The 22,668-nt window shown below is 44.2% G+C and overlaps 1 protein-coding gene across 1 annotated transcript in view; it reads right to left on the bottom strand.

Annotated features, from left to right (window-relative positions):
• Nucleotides 1–915: 915 nt before the first annotated feature.
• The window catches only part of RMND5A (required for meiotic nuclear division 5 homolog A), a 32,640-nt gene continuing 10,887 nt past the window's right edge, over nucleotides 916–22,668 (bottom strand). The window contains exons 3-9 of the mRNA XM_083407893.1: nucleotides 14,954–15,088; nucleotides 14,271–14,371; nucleotides 11,266–11,432; nucleotides 9,613–9,778; nucleotides 7,554–7,656; nucleotides 6,229–6,383; nucleotides 916–4,816 (exon numbers count right to left, since the gene is read on the bottom strand). Of these exons, the coding sequence (XP_083264019.1) occupies nucleotides 4,753–4,816; nucleotides 6,229–6,383; nucleotides 7,554–7,656; nucleotides 9,613–9,778; nucleotides 11,266–11,432; nucleotides 14,271–14,371; nucleotides 14,954–15,088 (891 nt within the window). The 3' untranslated portion in view covers nucleotides 916–4,752. The remainder of the gene's footprint in view (nucleotides 4,817–6,228; nucleotides 6,384–7,553; nucleotides 7,657–9,612; nucleotides 9,779–11,265; nucleotides 11,433–14,270; nucleotides 14,372–14,953; nucleotides 15,089–22,668) is intronic.

Here is a 22,668-nt window from a genome sequence, read left to right as displayed (position 1 = left end):
TCCAGCATTAAATATTAAAAACTTCCCTAAACAGGGCTGCCTTCAGATGTCTTTTAAAAACAGGATAGCTGCTTATTTCCTTGACCTCTGATGGGAGGGTGTTCCAAAGGGCGGGGGCCACTACTGAGAAGGCCCTTTGCCTGGTTCCCTGTAACCTCGCTTCTCGCAATGAGGGAACCGCCAGAAGGCCCTCAACGCTGGATCTCAGTGTCATTGTATGTGGCATGCAATCCTAACACATAAATTAGGCAACGGGACATGATTTTAGGGGCCATTCCCCAACCACACAGGAGACTCAGCTACATAGCTGTCAACTTACAGATTTGAAAATAAGGGACCAGCAGCCTTGAAAATAAGGGATCAGCAGCCAAAATAAGGGATCAACAATTACTTTGAAAAATACATATTCTGTTGCGTGCAAATGACTTTAGATACCTATTAGGTCCATAAATTACCATATAGCATATATTCAACACAAAAAAAGCAACAATTTGTTGTTGACAAAGGACAGCTGGACATAGAAAGGGCCCCATTACCTTCAGTAGCTTATTTAAGGGACATCATCAATAAGGGACAGCAGCGGGACATGGCGCTGGGATAAGGGACTGTCCCGCCAAATAAGGGACGCTTGACAGCTATGCTCAGCTATACAGCTGCAAATACAATGTTTTAAGTGTTTTAAGTGCAATATACAATGTGACACTAGATGGCGATGGTGAGCCTTATGGAAAATTCAATGTATTTTTAATAACGCTTTTTTTAAAAAAGCATTTTCATAACATTTTTTATATGTGTGTAGACTCCACCATGGTCGCATAAAAGACCTTAAAGCAGTTGGGGAAATACACTGCAAGGTTGGAAACGCATTTGTTTCATTCAAAATATGGTGCAAACAATGAAATCAAACAAACCCGATTTAGCAAACATTTTTTTTTACTCATTACCAGTAACAGTGTAACAATATACATCATCTGTAAATATAGTTAAGCCTAGAAGGCTCTACCCATTTCTCACCCCCATGCATTCATTTGGGTATGATTTACATCTTTCTCACGATAAGCAGGGAGCTGCCGTAATAGAGTCTCAGTTATCCATGCTGAACACAGAAAAGAATTTTATCTGTGATACAGTGTCTAGAAAAGCACGCAAGAATTCGCTGGAACATGTTGCACACATTTAACATGTCCATTTGCATCGTTTTCACAATCGCATTCTTGAGCATACCAGCTCCATGTTGCTCTATATGCTGTCAGTTCTAATGAACGCCCTCAGGTTTTGCTCTCTCTCAAAGTAAGGAGGAAATGTTTGCAAAATAAAACCTTAATGTGTAATGGCTACTATTCTGGGGAATATTTGGGGGGTGGGCTGGGCTGGCAAAACTAAAGGTTTAGGAACTGCACTATGGCGCCCTGAAATTACAGCTCTCACAAACCAGACAGGGTTGTGGTTGTGAAAAGCCACTTCTGCTTCTCCTACAGTTAACAAGATGTGATTGTACAGTCTCATTTTCAAATATGCCGAAAGTGAAGCCATTTGCTAACCTTGAAAGGAGAAAAAGGCTCAGGCCCTCCTCCTCACTGGATACAACAGAGCAAGTAGACGAGGGTTTATTTGCGTACGCTATGCAGGAAACCCAAAACATCTCATTCATGAGTCTCCATGAATTATTAGAAACGTACAAGCAATCACATTGAAGTAGCTGGATTCAAATAAAATAAAAGCAAAACTACTGGTTAAGAACATATCAAACCAAGAAAAAGAAGAACTGGGGGGAAATGTTTGGTTTGAAAATCTGCCCAAAAGCAAAATACTTGGCCGTCTGGCTAACTTCAAAGAATATTAACCTATTTCATGATAATTATGTAAGAACCTGGTAGGAGATGAAAAGGAATTTGGATAGTTGGGCCAGACTTAAACTATCCTTTACAGGAAGAATCTCAGTCATAAAAAGGAGCGTTCTGCCAAAACTATTTTTTCTATTCCAGTCGATCCCAATACTGGGCAAGATGGACCAGCTTAAGAAATGGCAAAGAGCTATTGCAATCACAAAGATCAACAGCATCTCACACAACCTATTCTCTTTGCTGATTTGAGGGAGAGCAAACCTCACCATCACCTGGGATCCACTAAAATCATGTCAGTCATTACATTTTGGTATGAAAACGTCAGTCGTTATAGTCTTAGGTATATGGCAGGCTACCAACATGGGCTTTGGGGAGGGGAGGGATGAAGTAGAAATTGTTGGCTGTAAGCACAACTTAGGTACACCCAAATCCCACTGAAATCGATGGGCCGTACACATGTGCGTAGGTCCACAGATATTCTGGCATTACACAATTCAGCTTGGATAGACCGTACACTGCCGTTTTCAAAGTTTTCTTTGAGTCTACATATGCATTTAGTATGCTGAGGTTCACAAATACGCAATTCCCTTCCGCGTTAAAAGCAATTTCACTGAGACTATAAACCTGCACAGAAAATATTACCGCTATCGTTATTGTCATCAGTTTCCCTTAGAAGTGCAATATGGATAGAAGCTGCTTATTAAAAGGTAATGCGGTGGCATCTTTTCCTTCCTCTGGTTTTTCTGCGTGAGTAAAATCAGCTTGCCTTAATGTATCTGCAATGGTATGGACCCTTTGCTAGGGCCCAAAGCCAAAAGCACATAAAAAATCTTTTTCAACATTCTTCTGTGTGGTGCATTGTGCTAGTGCATTTCGTATCTTAGCAGCCAACCAAAGTTTGGTGCTTTGTTGGTGCTTTGAAAAGGATCCAGCACAAGCATTGTGCTGCCCAAGCAAAGCAGATAATACCGCCACCTCTTCATATACCGGCCTCCTCTGCCTCCACCTACTGCTTAGTATTTGATATGGGGACTCCTAATTCCCTTTGGGGTCACCTTGCCTATGCCTTCTTCTGAGGAACAGAAGGCCCTCCCTTGGAGTGAGCCCTGGAGATCACCTGTAAACGCTACTGCTTTTGCGGCAGCGATTCTGCCTGAAATTTTAGCGTAATAATTCTGACACTTGAAGCAGGTGTTCTCTGGGGTTACCTCACCCACAAAGGACTCGCTTTCAGGACCCTCGCATCAAAGCATAGGCAACCCAAACAGCCCCACTGTTAAATATTGGCAAAGTGGCAGAGCCCTAGGCATCAGCCACGGAGCCAGAGATGGCAGCTGGTTTGCCAATGGTAGTGGCGGCAGCTGTGGTCAGCCTGCCAGACAGCTCTGCAGGTGGGTGGAAGCAGTGATGGATGGGCTGCAGAGCACTGTTCCACTGCCTCTCCCAATCTAGGACCCGAGGCAAAGGGCTCACCTTGACTAACGGTTGGCCAGCCCTGCTGTTAAGTCACACAGCAAATAAATCTATTATTTCATCTATTGTCAGGGAGCTCCTTTGTCCTATCGCAGGACAATGTAACAAATGCGCACGTGAAATTTGTCACAGTGTGCATCCAGCTTAGAAGTGCATATTCACTTCGGATATAATCTGTATCTGTAGAAACGTGTATTGGTTAATCTAGTGTAGCTTTCGCAGGAGAATCCAAAGAAAAGTAAACCAGCAACAATACTCCAAACATTAGACATTCCGCTTGGGGCCTCCCCTCCCAGACTACAATCCTGAGGATTCTCTAGGGATGAAAGTCAAACTAAGTCAATTGTCTCGCTTAGATTTACCCTTTGTCGTAACGAATTTAAGAAGAAAAGTAATATTAGCTGTCAGGGCATAGTCACAAGCACAATGCTCTTTACTGCAGAAGACATATTAGTTACTAACAGGATGGAGGCCCAATCCTGTGATCAACAGGCCACAGAGTTATTTACAATTACTGGAAGATGTTCTTTCCCCCGTCTCAACTATGAACATTGTCAACAGTTTATTTGGTTCTGATAACTTTATAAATAATGCAGCTTATCATGTCTAGTAAACTGTACAGCAACATGACACGGACGTGAAGTACAAAGCTTAGGTTATAAGACTAAAAAAAGCTGGAGAGCAAGTATCCATTGACAAAGGCTTCTTTCCAGTCCAGAGTTACATTTATTGAATACTCGCAGCTACACAAAGAGCTCTCAGTCAGGAAATCAGAAATGATTTCTAAATCAGAAATGGTTTTGAACTCTGTTATATATTCATGTAGTTTATATATATATATATAAGCACATTCATTTGGAGTTCTGTTTAAAAGCTGAAAGGGGGGGGGGGAAACGCTCAACAAAAAAAATCACAGCTTTGGGTTGGGATAAACCAGTAAGAACAGAAATACAGGTATGTCTATAACCACTATTCAATTTATCAAACCTTTTTCCAAAGTTCTCTTTGAATTATTTACACGCTAAGGAAATAAAAACTTTCCCCCACACATTCTTTATGGCGACGTTCATCTAACAGGGTGATAAAAGCAGGGCAAATATTAGGCCTATATGATGCTTGTGGTTGGTGTCTGCTTTTAAAAAGAGGTCACCATACAATTCAGTACAAAAACCTGCATTGAATGACAACTGCTGGTGTCGTATCTTGATCGGATATGGAGACCAAGGTTAAGAGGAGAAGCCCTATAACAGATATTACTTCTGCAGCTTTTTTCTGAATCTGTATGTCTGCACTAAATGTGGCAAAAATTTCTGGAGCATGAGGCTTATACAAAACACAGGAGTCCTCCTTTTCGGCCTGTACAGCATAAAATGGAGCCTTTGTCTGCTTCCGTCTTCCAAAACACACAGATAAAACTACATAGCGAATTGTGTCCTCAGAAGAATATCTGTTTGGCATCTCCAGGACTCTGTTCCATGGGACAATAGGGACATTTTAATCTGAAAACAAAGAAAACGTTAATTTGTCGCAGAACGTAAGAGCGGAGAAGAGTCCTGCTGGTTCAGGCTAAAGGCCCGCCAACTTCAGTATGCTGTCGTCACAATAGCCAACTGGTTGCCCGCGGGAAATTCACAAAAAGAACCTACCGTATTTTTTGCCCTATAGGACGCACTTTTCCCCCTCCAAAAATGAAGGGGAAATGTGTGTGCGTCCTATGGGGCGAATGCAGGCTTTCGCTGAAGCCTGGAGAGCGAGAGGGGTCAGTGCGCACCGACCCCTCTTGCTCTCCAGGCTTCAGGAAGCTATCCACAAGCCTGGGGAGCCCGCGGGAGTTCCCGCCAGGCTCCAAAGGCTTGTGGACAGCAGCCTGCAGCCTGAAACCCGGGGAGCGCAGCGGAGCGCGCCCCGGGCTTCAGGCAGATATCTGCAAGCCTTGGGAGCCCGGTGCGACTTTCCGCTTTGTTGCTCCACCCCTTTGATAACTTTGGTTGCCCTTTTCCAAACCTCCTAGCTCTAGAATATCCTTTTTGAGGCTGAGGCATCCAGAAATGTACACAGCATCCCAAGCACGGTTGCATGTCAGGTTTGAATATCCCTGTTGTGGTACTTGTCCCTGGCGTGGAATTTGCTTTCCTCACAGCTGCCGCACAGATGTGGGTCGCCATCTTCCTCAATCTATCCAATATCTAAGGTCTCCTTCATGGTCTACAAAAACCAGGCAATGTAACCTTATAAAGATGCCAGAGGTAAAACTTGCTTCCAATTATGAATATGAAAGTTCAGTAGGAAATTTAATTTTTGTCATATTCCATGTTCCCTTCTACATAGTTCCACCCTGATTTCAGACATCATGATATCTGATACAGTGGTACCTCGGGTTAAGTACTTACAGTGGTACCTCGGGTTACATACGCTTCAGGTTACAGACTCCGCTAACCCAGAAACAGTACCTCGGGTTAAGAACTTTGCTTCAGGATGAGAACAAAAATCGTGCTCTGGCGGCACGGTGGCACCGGGAGGCCCCATTAGCTAAAGTGGTGCTTCAGGTTAAGAACGGACCTCCGGAACGAATTAAGTACGTAACCAGAGGTACCACTGTAATTCGTTCCGGAGGTCCGTTCTTAACCTGAAACTGTTCTTAACCTGAAGCACCACTTTAGCTAATGGGGCCTCCTGCTGCTGCCACGCCGCCAGAGCACGATTTCTGTTCTCATCCTGAAGCAAAGTTCTTAACCTGAGGTACTATTTCTGGGTTAGCGGAGCCTGTAACCTGAAGCGAGGTATGTAACCCGAGGTACCACTGTATTGCAATGTTTAGCTGGTTATATATTGTGAAGTTGAAAACCAGATATTGCCCATTCCATACTTCATCTCCCAAACTCAGTCTCAAATAAGTAAGAACTATACTTACTTGCTGCCGTTAAACATTTTATTTAGAGCATCTCTCGATATAATATGACCGCAAACCAACTTCATAGGTGGGTTATTGTCTGTCGTTTGCTGACGAAGGATGGGGCAGGCAAATATTGAATGATACCAACACTTTTTTCCAAGGTCCACTTCGATCTGTATGAAAGCAAAACATTGTCACCGCCTAGTTTATTCAATAACATTTATACACTGCTTGACTGCAAAAAGAAAGAAAGAAACCTCAAAAGTGGATAAAAAGAAGAAAAATCAAGAAGAAAAAAATACAATACTTTGAAATATACAAGAAGTTAAAATACTAAAACAAATCCACATCAGCATTTCTAATTTCATTTATATCAATGGCTTACACTTGCTAGCTATGAGCATCTTCACTGGGAAATATCCATAGCTGTTCTATGTCGCCCTGCCACAATTAAAATCCCAATAAAGTATTGGAGGGAAGTCTCGCAGTAGTATAAAAAGAGTTCTTCATCATAGTCCGTGATGGCCAAAGTTGGCCCTCCAGCTGTTTTGGGACTACAACTCCCATCATCCCTAGACCAGTGGTCAGGGATGATGGGAACTATAGTCCCAAAACAGCTGGAGGGCCAAGTTTGGCCATCACCGTCATAGATGCATGGCAGTAGCGGAGAGTTCCACTTTTGAGGGTTGGGGGCTTTTGGGGGGGGTGTTTTTTTAACAATCAAGCGGTATATAAATTTCACGATATAAATAAATAAATTACAAGGACTCCATCACACTGTTAGAAACAACTTAGAAAAACTTCTTATCACAGGAATAGGTAAAGGTAAAGGGACCCCTGACCATTAGGTCCAGTCGTGACTGACTCTGGGGTTGTGGCGCTCATCTCGCTTTATTGGCCGACAGCTTCCAGGTCATGCGGCCAACATGACTAAGCCGTTTCTGGCGAACCAGAGCAGCGCACGGAAATGCCGTTTACCTTCCTGCCGGAGTGGTACCTATTTATCTACTTGCACTTTGACGTGCTTTTGAACTGCTAGGTTGGCAGGAGCAGGGACCGAGCAACGGGAACTCACCTCATCGCAGGGATTTGAACCGCCAATCTTCTGATCGGCTAGTCCTGGGCTCTGTGGTTTAACCCACAGCGCCACCCGCGTCCCATCACAGGAATACTTTATTATTATTATTTATTAATCAGCAAGTTACTCCCAGGAGCTCAAAACATTCCTTATAAGTAAATTAACATCACCACACTGCATAATGAAAGAAATGCTTGGCTTGCTTTCGTCGGTGAACAAAGTTGTTGCAATAACTGGATGACACTGGATATACAAAGCTACTCACCGGTAGTTCATCTTTCTGATTCCAAACCCCAGTGCACTGTCTCTGTTCAATCACAGCTTTTATATTAATTAGAGCTGGCAAGGCGACACAACCTGCAGAAAAGCTGGGGACAGAACAATATTTTAATGTCAAACATTGCCTTAAAGTGGAATACTTTCACATTTCTATTTCAACGGGGGGTGGGGGGGTGGGAATAGGCTCATGTTTTGAAGAATAAAATGTCAAAGCCTAGCACATGTGCCTTATTTATACACATGAACTATATAAAAAAATTAAAAATGTCCAGTAACACCTTAGAGACCAACTAAGTTTGTTCTGGGTATAAGCTTTTGTGTGCATGCACACTTCTTCAGATACACAAATTTCGTGCATGCACACGAAAGCTTATACCCAGAACAAACTTAGTTGGTCTCTAGGGTGCTACTGGACAATTTTTTTTAATTTTTTAATTTATTTTGACTGTGTCAGACCAACACGGCTACCTACCTGAATCTAGACACATGAACTATGTATGTACAACAGTTCATGTATGTAGAAACATGGGCAGCTTTTTAGTGCCAATAAGCTCAAACAGAGCGCATGGTGCTGTATATGCAGATGCCAAGGATGGGGTCAGAAAACGTCACGGAATTCACTTCTGTGACAATGGTTTCCAGCTCCCTTTGCATAAGCTGACTATTTGGGCATCACCAAAAAATCGCACTTCTAGGCAAAGAGTACTGGTGAAGGCAGATCTATATAGATTGCCGGCAGCCCTCTCAAGCCATCAACTGGCCTTTGAAATAGTCCAGAAGTATATGAAAGACAGGGGATAGCATTGGTTAGAAACCACTGGAAAAGCACATGTCGCAACTTGTTTTCGTTTAGTCCAGCAATTAACTCCGAGCATGATGGGGAGCATTGGATCCCAATCCTATTTCTGTTAATTTGATATGCTTAACATTAAAAGGCATCACCGGCCCACGTATCTTGCTGCCGTTTTCCTCCTGAACTGACAAAATGAACTTCTAAAAGCGCTGATTTTTTTCCATGCGAAATGCAACAACTCCCCCTGGTGGTGCTGGTTCTTATTTTCGGGTATGCTGTGCTGATCTCTCTATACAGTACAGTGGTACCTCGGGTTAAGTACTTAATTCTCTCTGGAGGTCCGTTCTTAACCTGAAACTGTTCTTAACCTGAAGCACCACTTTAGCTAATGGGGCCTCCTGCTGCTGCCGTGCCACCGGAGCACGATTTCTGTTCTCATCCTGAAGCAAAGTTCTTAACCTGAAGCACTATTTCTGGGTTAGCAGAGTCTGTAACCTGAAGCGTATGTAACTTGAAGCGTATGTAACCTGAGGTACCACTGTACTTGTTTAGTAAAATATAACTTTTGTTCAGAAAAAAGTGAAGACTCTAGAAATAACCTTTCAGTATTGCTTCATTCTTGCCAACAAAGGTCCGTATAGTAAAAGCTATGGTTTTCCCAGTAGTGATGTATGGAAGTGAAAGCTGGACCATAAAGAAGGCTGATCGCCGAAGAATTGATGCTTTTGAATTATGGTGCTGGAGGAGACTCTTGAGGGTCCCATGGACTGCAAGAAGATCAAACGCATCCATTCTTAAGGAAATCAGCCCTGAGTGCTCACTGGAAGGACAGATCGTGAAGCTGAGGCTCCAATACTTTGGCCACCTCATGAGAAGAGAAGACTCACTGGAAAAGACCCTGATGTTGGGAAAGATGGAGGGCACAAGGAGAAGAGGACGACAGAGGACGAGATGGTTAGACAGTGTTCTCGAAGCTACAAACATGAATCTGACCAAACTGCGGGTGGCAGTGGAAGACAGAAGTGCCTGGCGTGCTCTGGTCCATGGGGTCACGAAGAGTCGGACACGACTGAACGACTAAACAACAATTGCTTCATTTGTGTTCAGTGGTACCTCGGGTTACATACACTTCAGGTTACATACGCTTTAGGTTACATACTTTAGGGAAATCTGTATTCCTAAGATGCCAACAACTAGGTGAGGTTTAGATAGCCAAATCTTTAAAATATGTCTAGCATGAAAGCAGCCATACCTAACGCTAAGAGGCGATTCAACCGAGAGTCCCAGCAGAGCGCAGGCATCTCTTGTAAAGATGTCGCAGATGTCCGCCCACTGATTTGCATCCAACAAATGGACGTACGGAGAATTTTCGATTCCTTGCCTCAGGTACACTAAGCTTCCCATCAAAACTTGAATATCTGTGGAAAGTCAGAGGAGCTGTGGTTCATGTATTCCATTATTTAAATATATGTTGAGGAAAAATAAACATATGCTTAGCACATATATGCACAACCTGAAGCTACATAGAGGGAGAGAATATATGAATGAAAACATGATAACTGGCAATTCAGAAAGGAAGTCACGTTATTTACAACCGTAAATAACCAGCCGTAGTTTATCATGGCATTTGAACGAAGCCATTGATTTGTAAGGGTTCTGGTTCTGTGCCTTTACAGGGGTCAGCAAACTTTTTCAGCAGGAGGCCGGTCCACTGTCCCTCAGACCTTGTGGGGGGCCAGACTATATTTGGGGGGGGGGGGGGGATGAACGAATTCCTATGCCCCACAAATAACCCAGAGATGCATTTTAAATAAAAGCACACATTCTACTCATGTAAAAAAACACGCTGATTCCCGGACTGTCCGTGGGCTGGATTTAGAAGGCAATTGGGCCGGATCCGGCCCCCGGGCCCTAGTATGCCTACCCATGCTTTATAGTGTTGTGCTTGTAAAATGGATTGGACAAACCTACATTCAAAAATCTGTGAACTCTCTGGGTAGCTGTTTAGGTTGCCTCCTGGTGTGGACAGGAGGAAGAGCTCAGAACCTTTTGCTTCCATTTTTGATTGAACACCACTTATTGTTTCACCCTGAACCCAATACACTGAGGATAATCCCAGGAGCAGGTTTGTTTGAAACAAGGCAACTTCAAACTATGGGTTATGATGTTGGCTTGCTCTTTTGGAGGTGGCAGCCATTTTGCATTAGGCTACATCATTGGCGGCAGCCTTTAATGGTGCCATCAGCACCTTCTCAAAATTCCCAATCTGCCCCTGTGCCCAAAAACGTTGGCAGCCAATGCGGTAACTGTTCAACAGACATCAGAACCAAGACAGAATTAACCAGTGGCATGATATGGCCATTTTGAAAACACCACCCACAGAGACTTCTATATTTACAGAAAAGAGATTAACAAATGCATATAAGGTAAAGGGTAAAGGACCATTAGGTCCAGTCATGGCCGACTCTGGGGTTGCGGCGCTCATCTCGCTTTATTGGCCGAGGGAGCCGGCATACAGCTTCCAGGTCATGTGGCCAGCATGACTAAGCTGCTTCTGGCGAACCAGAGCAGCGCACGGAAACGCCGTTTACCTTCCTGCCGGAGCGGTACCTATTTATCTACTTGCACTGGCGTGCTTTCGAACTGCTAGGTGGGCAGGAGCAGGGACCGAACAACGGGAGCTCACCCTATTGCGGGGATTCGAACAGCCGACCTTCTGATTGGCAAGTCCTAGGCTCTGTGGTTTAACCCACAGCGCCACCCGCGTCCCAAGTGTGCCTATAGCTAGTAGATAAAACCCCCCAAAAGGATAATCAAAATACATGAAAATAAGAAGTGCACATCGTAAATTCAGTACAATCACCATTCTTAGCGTACAAATACAGGTGCATTTAATGCAGCTTACCTTTCTGATGGTTTAGAGCAAATGGCTGAAAGTTTTTAGCGTATTGCAATGCTTCTCTCTGGTTTGTAGTTCCGCCCATTAATAAACTAATAAAATATAATCTGTGTAGCTTAAATTCTAAAGAGCTGTTCTGTGCCATAAGCATTTCTCTGTTTGATACAGCCCACCTAAGATATAATGGAACAAAAAAAAAAGGGGGGGGGAGGAAAAAAAGCAGATTTACCTTAATAGGAACACTGGTTTATCAATTCAACCTTTTCCCTCTGGGTGTTTCAATGTATGTTCACAACATTTTCCCTGTAGGAACTTTTAACATACTACCAATGGGGGGGGCGAGGGGGGGGTTCAACCTGGAGACAGAATACCACGACTGTTCTTTTAATACCCCCAGCTCCTTTTCAGTTTGGTTGGCTCGAGCACTACTTTTTCGTCTCCGGCCACAGAAGTCATTCGTTGTCTTGCGCTGAAATTCGCGGTTTAAAAATTGGCCGATCCTTTCCGAGGAGTTGTGGCTTAACAGGTCCTGGGAGGAAGTAACCCTGAGGGCAGCTGAGTGTCATTAGTTGCAGTTGGGATCAGAATTGTAAAGAACCGCCTCTGGCTTGTAAACAGCCACTCACCTACATTCCCGTACCAGGTATGAATTATCTCTAGGCAACCAGGCAGGGAGGTTCCCATAAACTGGAAGAATATGATGCTCCCACCTCTCAGCTACTGATGTGCCAAAGTGACTTGCATGTGGGAAAAGGAGTTAGAAAAACACTTTATGGACTAGTAACTTGTGTAGATTTATTTGCAATAGTTACAAATAAATACTTCCCACTTGTATTTTGTGAACCAATGGAAAATTACGCTGGCTAATAACCTGCAATTAGCCGTTCTAAACGTTCCATTCAGCTTATTGAGTAAACCTTACTACTGTTTGTCACACATCCTGAAGACTGTTTTCAATGCTCTGTTTCTTTGGAGCAGTGATTAAAGGCCAGGGTTTGCAGAGATTGGATTGTAGTGACTTCCTAGTGTTACATTCGGGATTTGAAGGCAAGTTATACAAATTTCAAGGGAACTTATTTCCATATATGCGTGTGGGAGCATGGGCTGTGGACCACAACCAACTCTGAAAAATGAAGTCGCAGGTGAAGAAATATTATTATTATTTATTGAATTTATATACCGCCCTATATATGCTGACTGATAACGGAAAAGACAGAAATAGTTAACACTTGCACACAAATAAATATTTGTACTTCACTCTTTTGTTTAATGCTTGAGAAACAGGAGATTTCCTGGTAAACATTTTCATTATTGCTGATGTTTACATTTTTATTAAACATATACAAATGAACACAAGAATTTTCCTTGTCTGTATTAACAGCCCTGAATGTGGGCAGGCCACCACCTTCCTCCAATAATGTATATTTATTCAGACATTTCATTCTCCTGGAAACTTTGGAGAAATGAAAACTCTAGAATCTGGCAAATACCTAGATCAGATAGTACCCTCCAGATTTTCTTGGACTCCAATTTCCATCAGCCCCAGTCAGCATGGCTTATGGTCAGGGATGATGGGAGTTGTTGTCTAGCAACATCCACAATTTTGGCTACCACTGACCTAGATCATTAAAAAGAAAAGGCACTCTGGCCAAAGAGAAACAGCATCACACACAAATGAAAAAGCATAAGGATTGATAAATCCATGTATCCTATTTTCAAACTTTTTATGTGTGTGCGAGATGGACAGACAGACAGATAGATGGGTATCTTATATCAGGGCAGCTTAACTTTACCTGAGCATGGCAGTTCAAAACGATATAACAAAGCTGACATAAAGTTATGAAGGGCAACTCATCAGCTGATTAATCAGAGGTTAAAACCTAAAATCACTCTGCTTGTATTTTATCAACTTAGTTTGATGCAAATAGGTGTTCAAATCAAGCTGCATTTTGCTTAAAAGGCAAATGCACAGAGTTAGTTGGCGATATTCAGTATTAGACATTCTCGGAAGAGGCCTACTGAAACCACAGAACTTAAGTTCATAGATTTCAATGGGACTACTCGATGAATTAGCGGCATATCGCCCATTAAATCTGAGCATTTGCAATCAATCCCTCTTTCCAGGGAACTCTGTGAACCGCCCCAAGACCTCTGGGTAGAGGGCGGTATACATATTCAATAAATAATAACAACTACTACTACAACAACAACTCTGAATTGTAACCCTGTGAGAGGAATAGGGGTCTCCTAACAACTCTCAAGGGACGCGGGTGGCACTGTTTGTTAAACCACAGAACCTAGGGCTTGCCGATCAGAAGGTCGGCGGTTCAAATCCCCGCAACGGGGTGAGCGCCCGTTGTTCGGTCCCTGCTCCTGCCCACCTAGCAGTTCGAAAGCACGCCAGTGCAAGTAGATAAATAGGTGCCGCTCCGGCAGGAAGGTAAACGGAGTTTCCGTGCGCTTCTCTGGTTCACCAGAAGCAGCTTAGTCATGCTGACCACATGACCCGGAAGCTGTATGCCGGCTCCCTCGGCCAATAAAGCGAGATGAGCGCCGCAACCCCAGAGTTGGTCATGACTGGACCTAATGGTCAGGGGTCCCTTTACCTTTACTAACAACTCTCAACTTCCCTTAACAAACTGCAGTTCCCAAGATGCTATAAAAAAATATGAAAATACAAGTCTGAAGTGGGCTCTGTCACTTTAAATTAGTGTTAGCTCTCAGATGATGGGCTCAGCTTAGGTACCTAACAAGCTGATCAAACCATTTGTTGGTTTGTAGCCATTGTGGGCACAATGTCTGCCTCACCTGAGAGTTGCCACTTCCTGTGGAACATGGACCCACCCTGATATTGGACAATTCCTGCTGCAGGCAAGCCCCATTTGAGGTTTGGGATTTAAGCCAAGCTGGAACACATTTAGTTAACATCTATTCACTTGAGAATCCCCAGCAAATGAGAGACTTTAGATGGCGTTTTATTTGACCATTTCCAAAGCAGGTGTGTAACTCACTCTAACGCAGGTCTCAAAACTCTAACTTTAAGTGCTTCCAATATTCGGTTGAGCTCCACAAATGGCTGCTTTTGACTTTGGTCTATCGAAAGTCCAGACTCCTGAAAAACAAGATCATTATTTTCTTTTATAATATTTTTATTGGGTTTTTACACAAAAAACAAAGCAGAACAGAACTAAAAAAAAAAAGGAGAAAAAACAAAAAGATACACATTACAAAAACACAATAACAACAACATAATACAAAACACATCAAAAAGAAAAAACATCAATAAAAACAGTTTCATCTTTATGGTATTTCTTTCATTTACTTGTTTCCCGACTTCCCCAAACCTCCCTCACTGTATTCCAAAACACCTGTTTGATCAGCAAATACCTATCCTCTATCTTAATTAATCCTTATCTTAATTTTAACATCTTAATATAATTTAATCTCCTTGAAATCTTAAATCATTAAATCTTTAAATTTTACAACTTTCATACTAATACTCCTGAAAAACAAGATCATATCACACATTCTTTAGTCATTTTTATAGATGGGCAAAAACACAAAAAGTGTTTTCGTGTCCGCGGACCATTAGAACATGGGATGAAGACTCCACTGTTGCCCGGAAATTCAACTAAAACAACAGGTGGAAAAATTATTTTGCTTCCCAGGAATGAGGAATTCCAGCTGCAATTACCTGGCAAAGTTCCTCAGCTACATCTAGCATTCCTTGCCGGAAAAAGTGTTCTACCATCACCTCATTCAGAATCCGCTGGCTATCAGCCTGCCAGCATCCATCTATCCCCACGCTGCTGATGTCAGAGTCAAAATTCTGTGAAGGAAAAAGTGACAATCAGTCCCAGGAAAAAAACAAGCTCTTACGTTTTTATTTTTGCATTCGGCAAATTATATAAATCTCCACTCAGAAGTGCTTTTGCCTATTTCTGAACTGCCTTGCTTCGCTTCTTCTTGTCTTTTAAGATACAGTGGTACCTCGGGTTACGTACGCTTCAGGTTACATACGTTTCAGGTTACATACATTTCTCTGAGAAAAAGAGGGACGTCCTAAGGGAAAGCGGGACATTCCGGGATCAAATCAGAAACCGGGACAGCTTCTGTAAATCCAGGACTGTCCCTGGAAAACAGAGACACTTAGAGGGACTGTCCCTAGTGAGGTGTGTTTGCTGAAAATGCTACAGGTTCCTCATTCACCAGTTTAAATAGAATTATATATCCCAATGTCGCAGGGAGGACTGTGATCTGCAGTCCTGTTCAGTCAGTGATCAAGAAGAAGAAGAAGAAGAAGAAGAGTTTGGATTTGATATCCCGCCTTTCACTCCCCTTCAGGAGTCTCAAGGCAGCTAACATTCTCCTTTCCCTTCCTCCCCCACAACAAACACTCTGTGAGGTGAGTGGGGCTGAGAGAAGTTTGACTAGCCCAAAGTCACCCAGCAGCTGCATGTGGAGGAGCGGGGAATCGAACCCGGTTCCCCAGATTACGAGACTACCGCTCTTAACCACTACACCACACTGGCTCTCAGTGTGGTGAGAGAGCGCACTAACTGCCGGTGGCCTGTTTCATGACCTCTGTGGCTCCCTTCTTATGGTTATTGGGTTTTAGCCAGAATCTGGACTGGAGAAGACTCCATCAAAACAGAGGATTGTCTCTGTGAAATAGGGCACACGGCCACCCTAGTTCTTCGGATAGCCTGGAACCCTCTGCAGTTTGGCCAGTTGCATTACACATACAGTGGTATCTCGGGTTACAGGCGCTTCATGTTACAGACGCTTCAGGTTACAGACTCCGCTAACCCAGAAATAGTGCTTCAGGTTAAGAACTTTGCTTCAGGATGAGAACAGAAATCATGCTCCAGCAGCACGGCAGCAGCAGGAGGCCCCATTAGCTAAAGTGGTCTTCAGGTTAAGAACAGTTTCAGGTTAAGTACGGACCTCCGGAACGAATTAAGTACTTAACCCGAGGTACCACTGTATTCCTTTCACATGATGCATTACGTCCTTTATAGAAAAAGAAGACGCCATTTTGTTTCTTTCTGGTAACCATTAATACAGTCTATATTTACAAATTTTAAGAATTAAAGATAGGAAAGGGTGTAGTTCATTACCAGAAGGTAATGCAATACACATTCAATCAGAATATGGAGTTATTGTGCATAAGGTTGGAAGTCATGTCGGCTTTTAGAAGGTTGCTTTACACGTTTTTCTAGGCTGTCCTTCACCTAAGGTATCAGAGTGGTGTACAGTAAGCCCCCCAAAACACAAATCTAATCTATAAAACCACATATAAGCCACCAGAGCAGAGCAATGACATAAACACCCAGCAAATCAGATAAAAGCGGCCTTGTATTTAAGCTTTAGCATGGTAGGAGATTGACTATCAGCTGACAGGGATTCCAGTCAGATGACTTGCTGATCAGGTGACTGATGGGATGAGGTCAGAGAGGGCAATTTACACACACACACACACACACACACACACACCATCACGGCTCTGAACTGGGATTGCAAAACGCCTGGAAAGTCGTATTCTCTTCTCCGTGACTGTGGCTCGGGATCTGCTCCATGTGGCAAGAAGGTATGGCCACTGCTTGTTCTACTTTTTATTTTTTAAACACATTTGGCATTTCTGAGGAAGTGAGGGGATTCTATCATTCCTGCCAGTCCAAAGGTGATTTGTGTCCAGCCTCCCACAGAGTGTCTTCCCCATACGAGTCCTGGCGCTGGAGTCTACGTACCACATTTTTCACTCCATAAGACGCACCAGACCACAAGACGCACCTAGTTTTTGGAGGAGGAAAACAAGAAAAAAAATATTCTGAATCTCAGAAGCCAGAACAGCAAGAGGGATCGCTGCGCAGTGAAAGCAGCAATCCCTCTTGCTGTTCTGGCTTCTGGGATAGCTGCACAGCCTGCATTCGCTCCATAAGACGCACACACATTTCCCCTTACTTTTTAGGAGGGAAAAAGTGAGTCTTATAGAGCAAAAAATACGGTGATAACCGTTCTGATTCCTGCTCTTCCTTGTACATGAGGCCGTCTCCCTGGCAAAAAGCCATTTTTTTCTTCACATAGGCATCAACAGGAGCGTTCTACCGAGTGCACAAGACTTTGTTACTCCCTGGGAGTCCATGCTCTACTCTAGCCATGAGCTCTGGAATGAACTGGACGCTGCGACAAGAATGTCTGTGCTCCCCTTGCTGTTTGGCTCCACCTACTTGTCTGCAAAAAGAGCGGTTCTTTTCAGGCTTGCCTATGTTTGTGCTACAAGCAGACTCTTGTCTAGAGGGAGCGCTGGGTGACAGTTGCTGGGCTCACGTGCACTAGGGAGAGTGCTGTGTCCCTTGACTGCTAAACTGTGCTTCGTAGATGTGCTTGAATATGATCTTGAAAGACCTGCATTGGCTCCCAGTATGTTTCCAAGCACAATTCAAAGTGTTGGTGCTGACCTTTAAAGCCCTAAACGGCCTCTGCCCAGTATACCTGAAGGAGCGTCTCCACCCCCATTGTTCTGCCCAGACGCTGAGGTCCAACGCTGAGGGCCTTCTGGTGGTTCCCTTATTGCAAGAAGCAAAGCTACAGGGAACCAGGCAGAGGGCCTTCTCGGTAGTGGCGCCCGCCCTGTGGAACGCCCTCCCATCAGGTGTCAAAGAGATAAACAACTACCTGACATTCAGAAGACATCTGAAGGCAGCCCTGGTTCCCAGTTTTTAATGTGTGACATCTTAGTGTATTTTTGGTCTTTGTTGGAAGCCACCCAGAGTGGCTGGGGAAACCCAGCCAGATGGGCAGGGTACAAATAAATTATTATTATTATTATTATTATTATTATTATTATTATTATTATTATTATTATTATTATTGCATTTGGGGCACATTCAACTGTTGCGTGCATTGGCTGGTTCCTTCCTTTTATAGAAAAAGGTGTACTTTGTATTTTTAATAGTTGAAAACTACCCAGAGGACTCACTTAATCAGCATAATAGTAATAAATATGCAGATAACATGGGATGCCACTGGCATGCATGCAATGTCAGAATCACTGGCTGGTGGGATTATCACGAAGCCTGGGGCAGTGTCAGAGTTGCTACATTATTTCTTGCAGAAAGTGGTTTTGTTTTACTGCCTGCCTTGCTGCTGAAAGTGCACAGGGTCTTGATTACGTTACGCTAGCATAACCAATATAGCAGCTGTTGACACAGTAGGACCATAAGACCACTCTGTAGGACACAGGAACTGGGAGAACAGACAGGTGCAGCTTGATAGGTGAGTTACATGTAAGGCCAAGAAATGTTTTAGTTACACAAGGTGTATTTATAGCCTGAAAAATGGACCACAAAGGAAAACCCCTATTTAGAGACAATGGTTTCTTTAAAAACTGGGGGGGGTTCCCAAGGAATCAAAACTGGGTTAAATTGCCTCTCTGAACATGTTGGGAATGGTCTACTCTTATGAAGGCAGACGTGGGGGTTGGGGGAGAGGCTATGTCTTGCCAAAACAGGTTTATGGGCTGAAATTTCTTCAATAATAATAATAATTTATTATTTATACCCCGCCCATGTGGCTGGGTTTCCCCAGCCGCTCTGGGCGGCTTCTAACAAAATATTAAAATACAGTAGTGCACCAAACATTAAAAGCTTCCCTATCAAGGGCTGCCTTCAGATGTCTTCTAAAAGTCTGGTAGTTATTTTTCTCTTTGACATCTGGTGGGAGGGTGTTCCACAGGGCGGGTGCCACTACCGAGAAGGCGCTCTGCCTGGTTCCCTGTAACTTGGCTTTTCGCAGTGAGGGAAGGCCCTCAGCACTGGACCTCAGTGTCCGGGCCGAACGATGGGGGTGGAAACCCTCCTTCAAGTATACTGGACCGAGGCCATTTAGGGCTTTCAAGGTCAGCACCAACACTTTGAATTGTGCTCAGAAATGTACTGGGAGCCAATGTAGGTCTTTCAAGACCGGTGTTATATGGTCTCGGCGGCCGCTCCCAGTCACCAGTCTAGCTGCCGCATTCTGGATTAGTTGTAGTTTCCGGATCACCTTCAAAGGTAGTCCCACATAGAGCGCATTGCAGTAGTCCAAGCGAATGATAACCAGAGCATGCACCACTCTGGCGAGACAGTCTGTGGGCAGGTAGGGTCTCAGCCTGCGTACCAGATGGAGCTGGTACACAGCTGCCCTGGACACAGAATTGACCTGCGCCTCCATGGACAGCTGTGAGTCCAGAATGACTCCCAGGCTGTGCACCTGGTCCTTCAGGGGCACAGTTACCCCATTCAGGACCAGGGAGTCCTCCACACCCGCCCGTCTCCTGTCCCCCCAAAACAGTACTTCTGTCCTGTCAGGATTCAACCTCTATCTGTTAGCCGCCATCCATCCTCCAACCGGCTCCAGACACTCACACAGGACCTTCACCGCCTTCACTGGTTCTGATTTGAAAGAGAGGTAGAGCTGGGTATCATCCGCATTCACATGTTAACAAAGACTCCCATCTCTTCTAGTTTGATCCTGTGAACTGTCCTGTTTAGCACTGGCTAAAGGTAAGGCGCGGGACGCGGGTGGCGCTGTGGGTAAAAGCCTCAGCGCCTAGGGCTTGCCGATCGAAAGGTCGGCGGTTCGAATCCCCGCGGCGGGGTGCGCTCCTGTTGTTCGGTCCCAGCGCCTGCCAACCTAGCAGTTCGAAAGCACTCCCAGGTGCAAGTAGATAAATAGGGACCGCTTACTAGCGGGAAGGTAAAAGGCGTTTCCGTGTGCAGCTCTGGCTCGCGAGATGCAGCTTGTCACGCTGGCCACGTGACCCGGAAGTGTCTTCGGACAGCGCTGGCCCCCGGCCTCTTGAGTGAGATGGGCGCACAACCCTAGAGTCTGTCAAGACTGGCCCGTACGGGCAGGGGTACCTTTACCTTTTTAAAGGTAAGGTGGCATTAACATTCATGCTCTGAATGACATAACCTGCTTCGTGCTTTGTGCAAATGGGGGGAAAGCAAGCAAGGTGTGGGGGTGCACATCATCTCAAGAGATATGCGATGCAAGATTATCCCAGGGCTTGTTCCCACCTGATCATGTGAAAATCAGGGAAAATTGGAGAAGGGGGATAGCTCACTATCCCAAATTCAATCCCTGGTGTTTCCAGGTAAAGACACTTGGCCTGAAACCTTGGAAAGGCACTGCCGGTCAGTGTACACAATCCTGACCTAGATGGGCCAATCCCCTCACTCAGGCAGCTTCTTCTGTTGCAAAATTTGCTTGCATTGACAACTCATAATTAAAGGCAGAAACCCAGCCACTGCCTCTCAAGAGCTTATCGGTTTAGGAAACTCCCTAAAATCCAGTCACTGTGCTAAAGATTAAAAACAGGAAGGGTTTTTTTATCACTTTTAAAACAATGCTATCCAGCTTTTCCATAAAAATGCTCAACTCGCACAGTAAAAATAAAGTAAGACGGTAAAATGGCAGGGAACAAAGATAAGCTAAAAACTAGGAGATGGTTGAATTTTCAGATTGGAAGCTTAGCCAGCTGGCTAGATTGCCATCTGAAGGCTAGAAATGAGGAAGTAAGATGGACCTCTCTAGGAAAGAAGTTCTAAAGCTTTGCTGCAGCTACAGAGAAGACCTTGTCCTGCATCCTGAACAATGCAATTCAGAGGCTGGCAGGGTAGGATAGAGAGGCTCTCCAGAAGATCTTAGTAAGCAGACCTGGTCATATGGGAGAAGGTGCTCTCAGAAGTAGCCTGATTCCAACCCAGTTTAGGGCTTTAAAGGACATAACCAGCATTTTGAATTGAACCCTTTATAACAAACCAAAGGGCAATATTCCATTAAGCATGATAATAATAATAATAATAATAATAATAATAATAATAATAATAATAATAATAATTTTTTATTTACCGTATTTTTTGTTCTATAAGACTCACTTTTTCCCTCCTAAAAAGTAAGGGGAAATGTGTGTGCGTCTTATGGAGCGAATGCAGGCTGTACAGCTATCCCAGAAGCCAGAACAGCAAGAGGGATCGCTGCTTTCACTGCGCAGCGATCCCTCTTGCTGTTCTGGCTTCTGAGATTCAGAATATTTTTTTTCTTGTTTTCCTCCTCCAAAAACTAGGTGTGTCTTGTGGTCTGGTGCGTCTTATAGAGCGAAAAGTACGGTATACCCCGCCCTCCCCAGCCAAGGCCGGGCTCAGAGCGGCTTACAAGCAATAATAAAAACAAGATGAATGATTACAACTTAAAAACAAAAGTAAAATACAACATTAAAATAATGGAACATTAAAATATTAAAATGTAGCTTCATCGCAGGAGGAGAAGGAAAAGAAAAAAGAAAGAGAGGGAGGGAATCAAATTGGCTCCAAGCCAAAGGCCAGGCGGAACAACTCTGTCTTACAGGCCCTGCGGAAAGAAATCAGATCCTGCAGGGCCCTGGTCTCATGAGGTAGAGCGTTCCACGAGGCCGGAGCCAGAGTTGAAAAGGCCCTGGCTCTGGTTGAAGCCAATCTAACTTCCTTAGGGCCTGGGACCACTAGGGTGTTGTTATTTATGGACCTTGAGGCTCTCCGTGGGGCATACCAGGAGAGGCGGTCCCATAGGTATGAGGGTCCTAGGCCATGAAGGTCTTTAAAGGTCAAAAGCAGCACCTTAAATCTGACCCTGTACTCCACCGGGAGCCAGTGCAGCTTGAAAAGCACTAGGTGAATATGCTCCCATGGCAGAGACCCCGTGAGGAGCCTCGCTGCAGCATTCTGTACCCGCTGGAGTTTCTGGGACAGCTTCAAGGGCAGCCTCGCGTACAGCAAATTACAGTAGTCAAGCCTGGAGATGACCGTCGCATGGATCACTGTGGCCAGGTCGGGGCGGGAAAGGTAAGGGACCAACTGCTTGATGCCAATTCTATTAGGCACGATACATTATTCTATAAAGAGATTCAAAATTGTGAAATTCCTCTTACGTTTTCTGCTTATTAGAAGACGATACAATCTTTATTGTCATTGTCCCATACAGAACAGCGAAATTGAGAAAATCTACATCAGACTTTCAAAAACCAACAAGCCTGCTATCCCAGCTTGGTTAGCCCCCTAAAAACTCTGATACCCCATAATTAAATACAATATACTCCCACAGAGACTACCTTACACTGCGTTTAAAACCAAAATTGCATTTGGATAAAAACTGTTTCTCAGGCGGCTAGTCCTAGTCTTTATAACCCTGTACCTTCTTCCAGAAGGCAGAAGCTGAAAGAGATCATTTCCGGGGTGCGCACTATCCTGCGCTATCTCTGCAGCTTTCTTATGGCACCTGGAAGCATAGATTTGATCCAAGGTGCGAAGAGTGCACCCAATTATTCTCTCCGCAGTCTTTACAACCCTGGACAGCATTGTTTTTTCCCTGACTGTGCAGCTCCCAAAC

The sequence above is a fragment of the Podarcis tiliguerta genome (genome assembly GCF_965153285.1).
Source record: "Podarcis tiliguerta genome assembly, chromosome: 13".
Classification (NCBI taxonomy): domain Eukaryota; kingdom Metazoa; phylum Chordata; class Lepidosauria; order Squamata; family Lacertidae; genus Podarcis; species Podarcis tiliguerta.
This window is presented reverse-complemented; position numbering and strand designations above follow the sequence as displayed.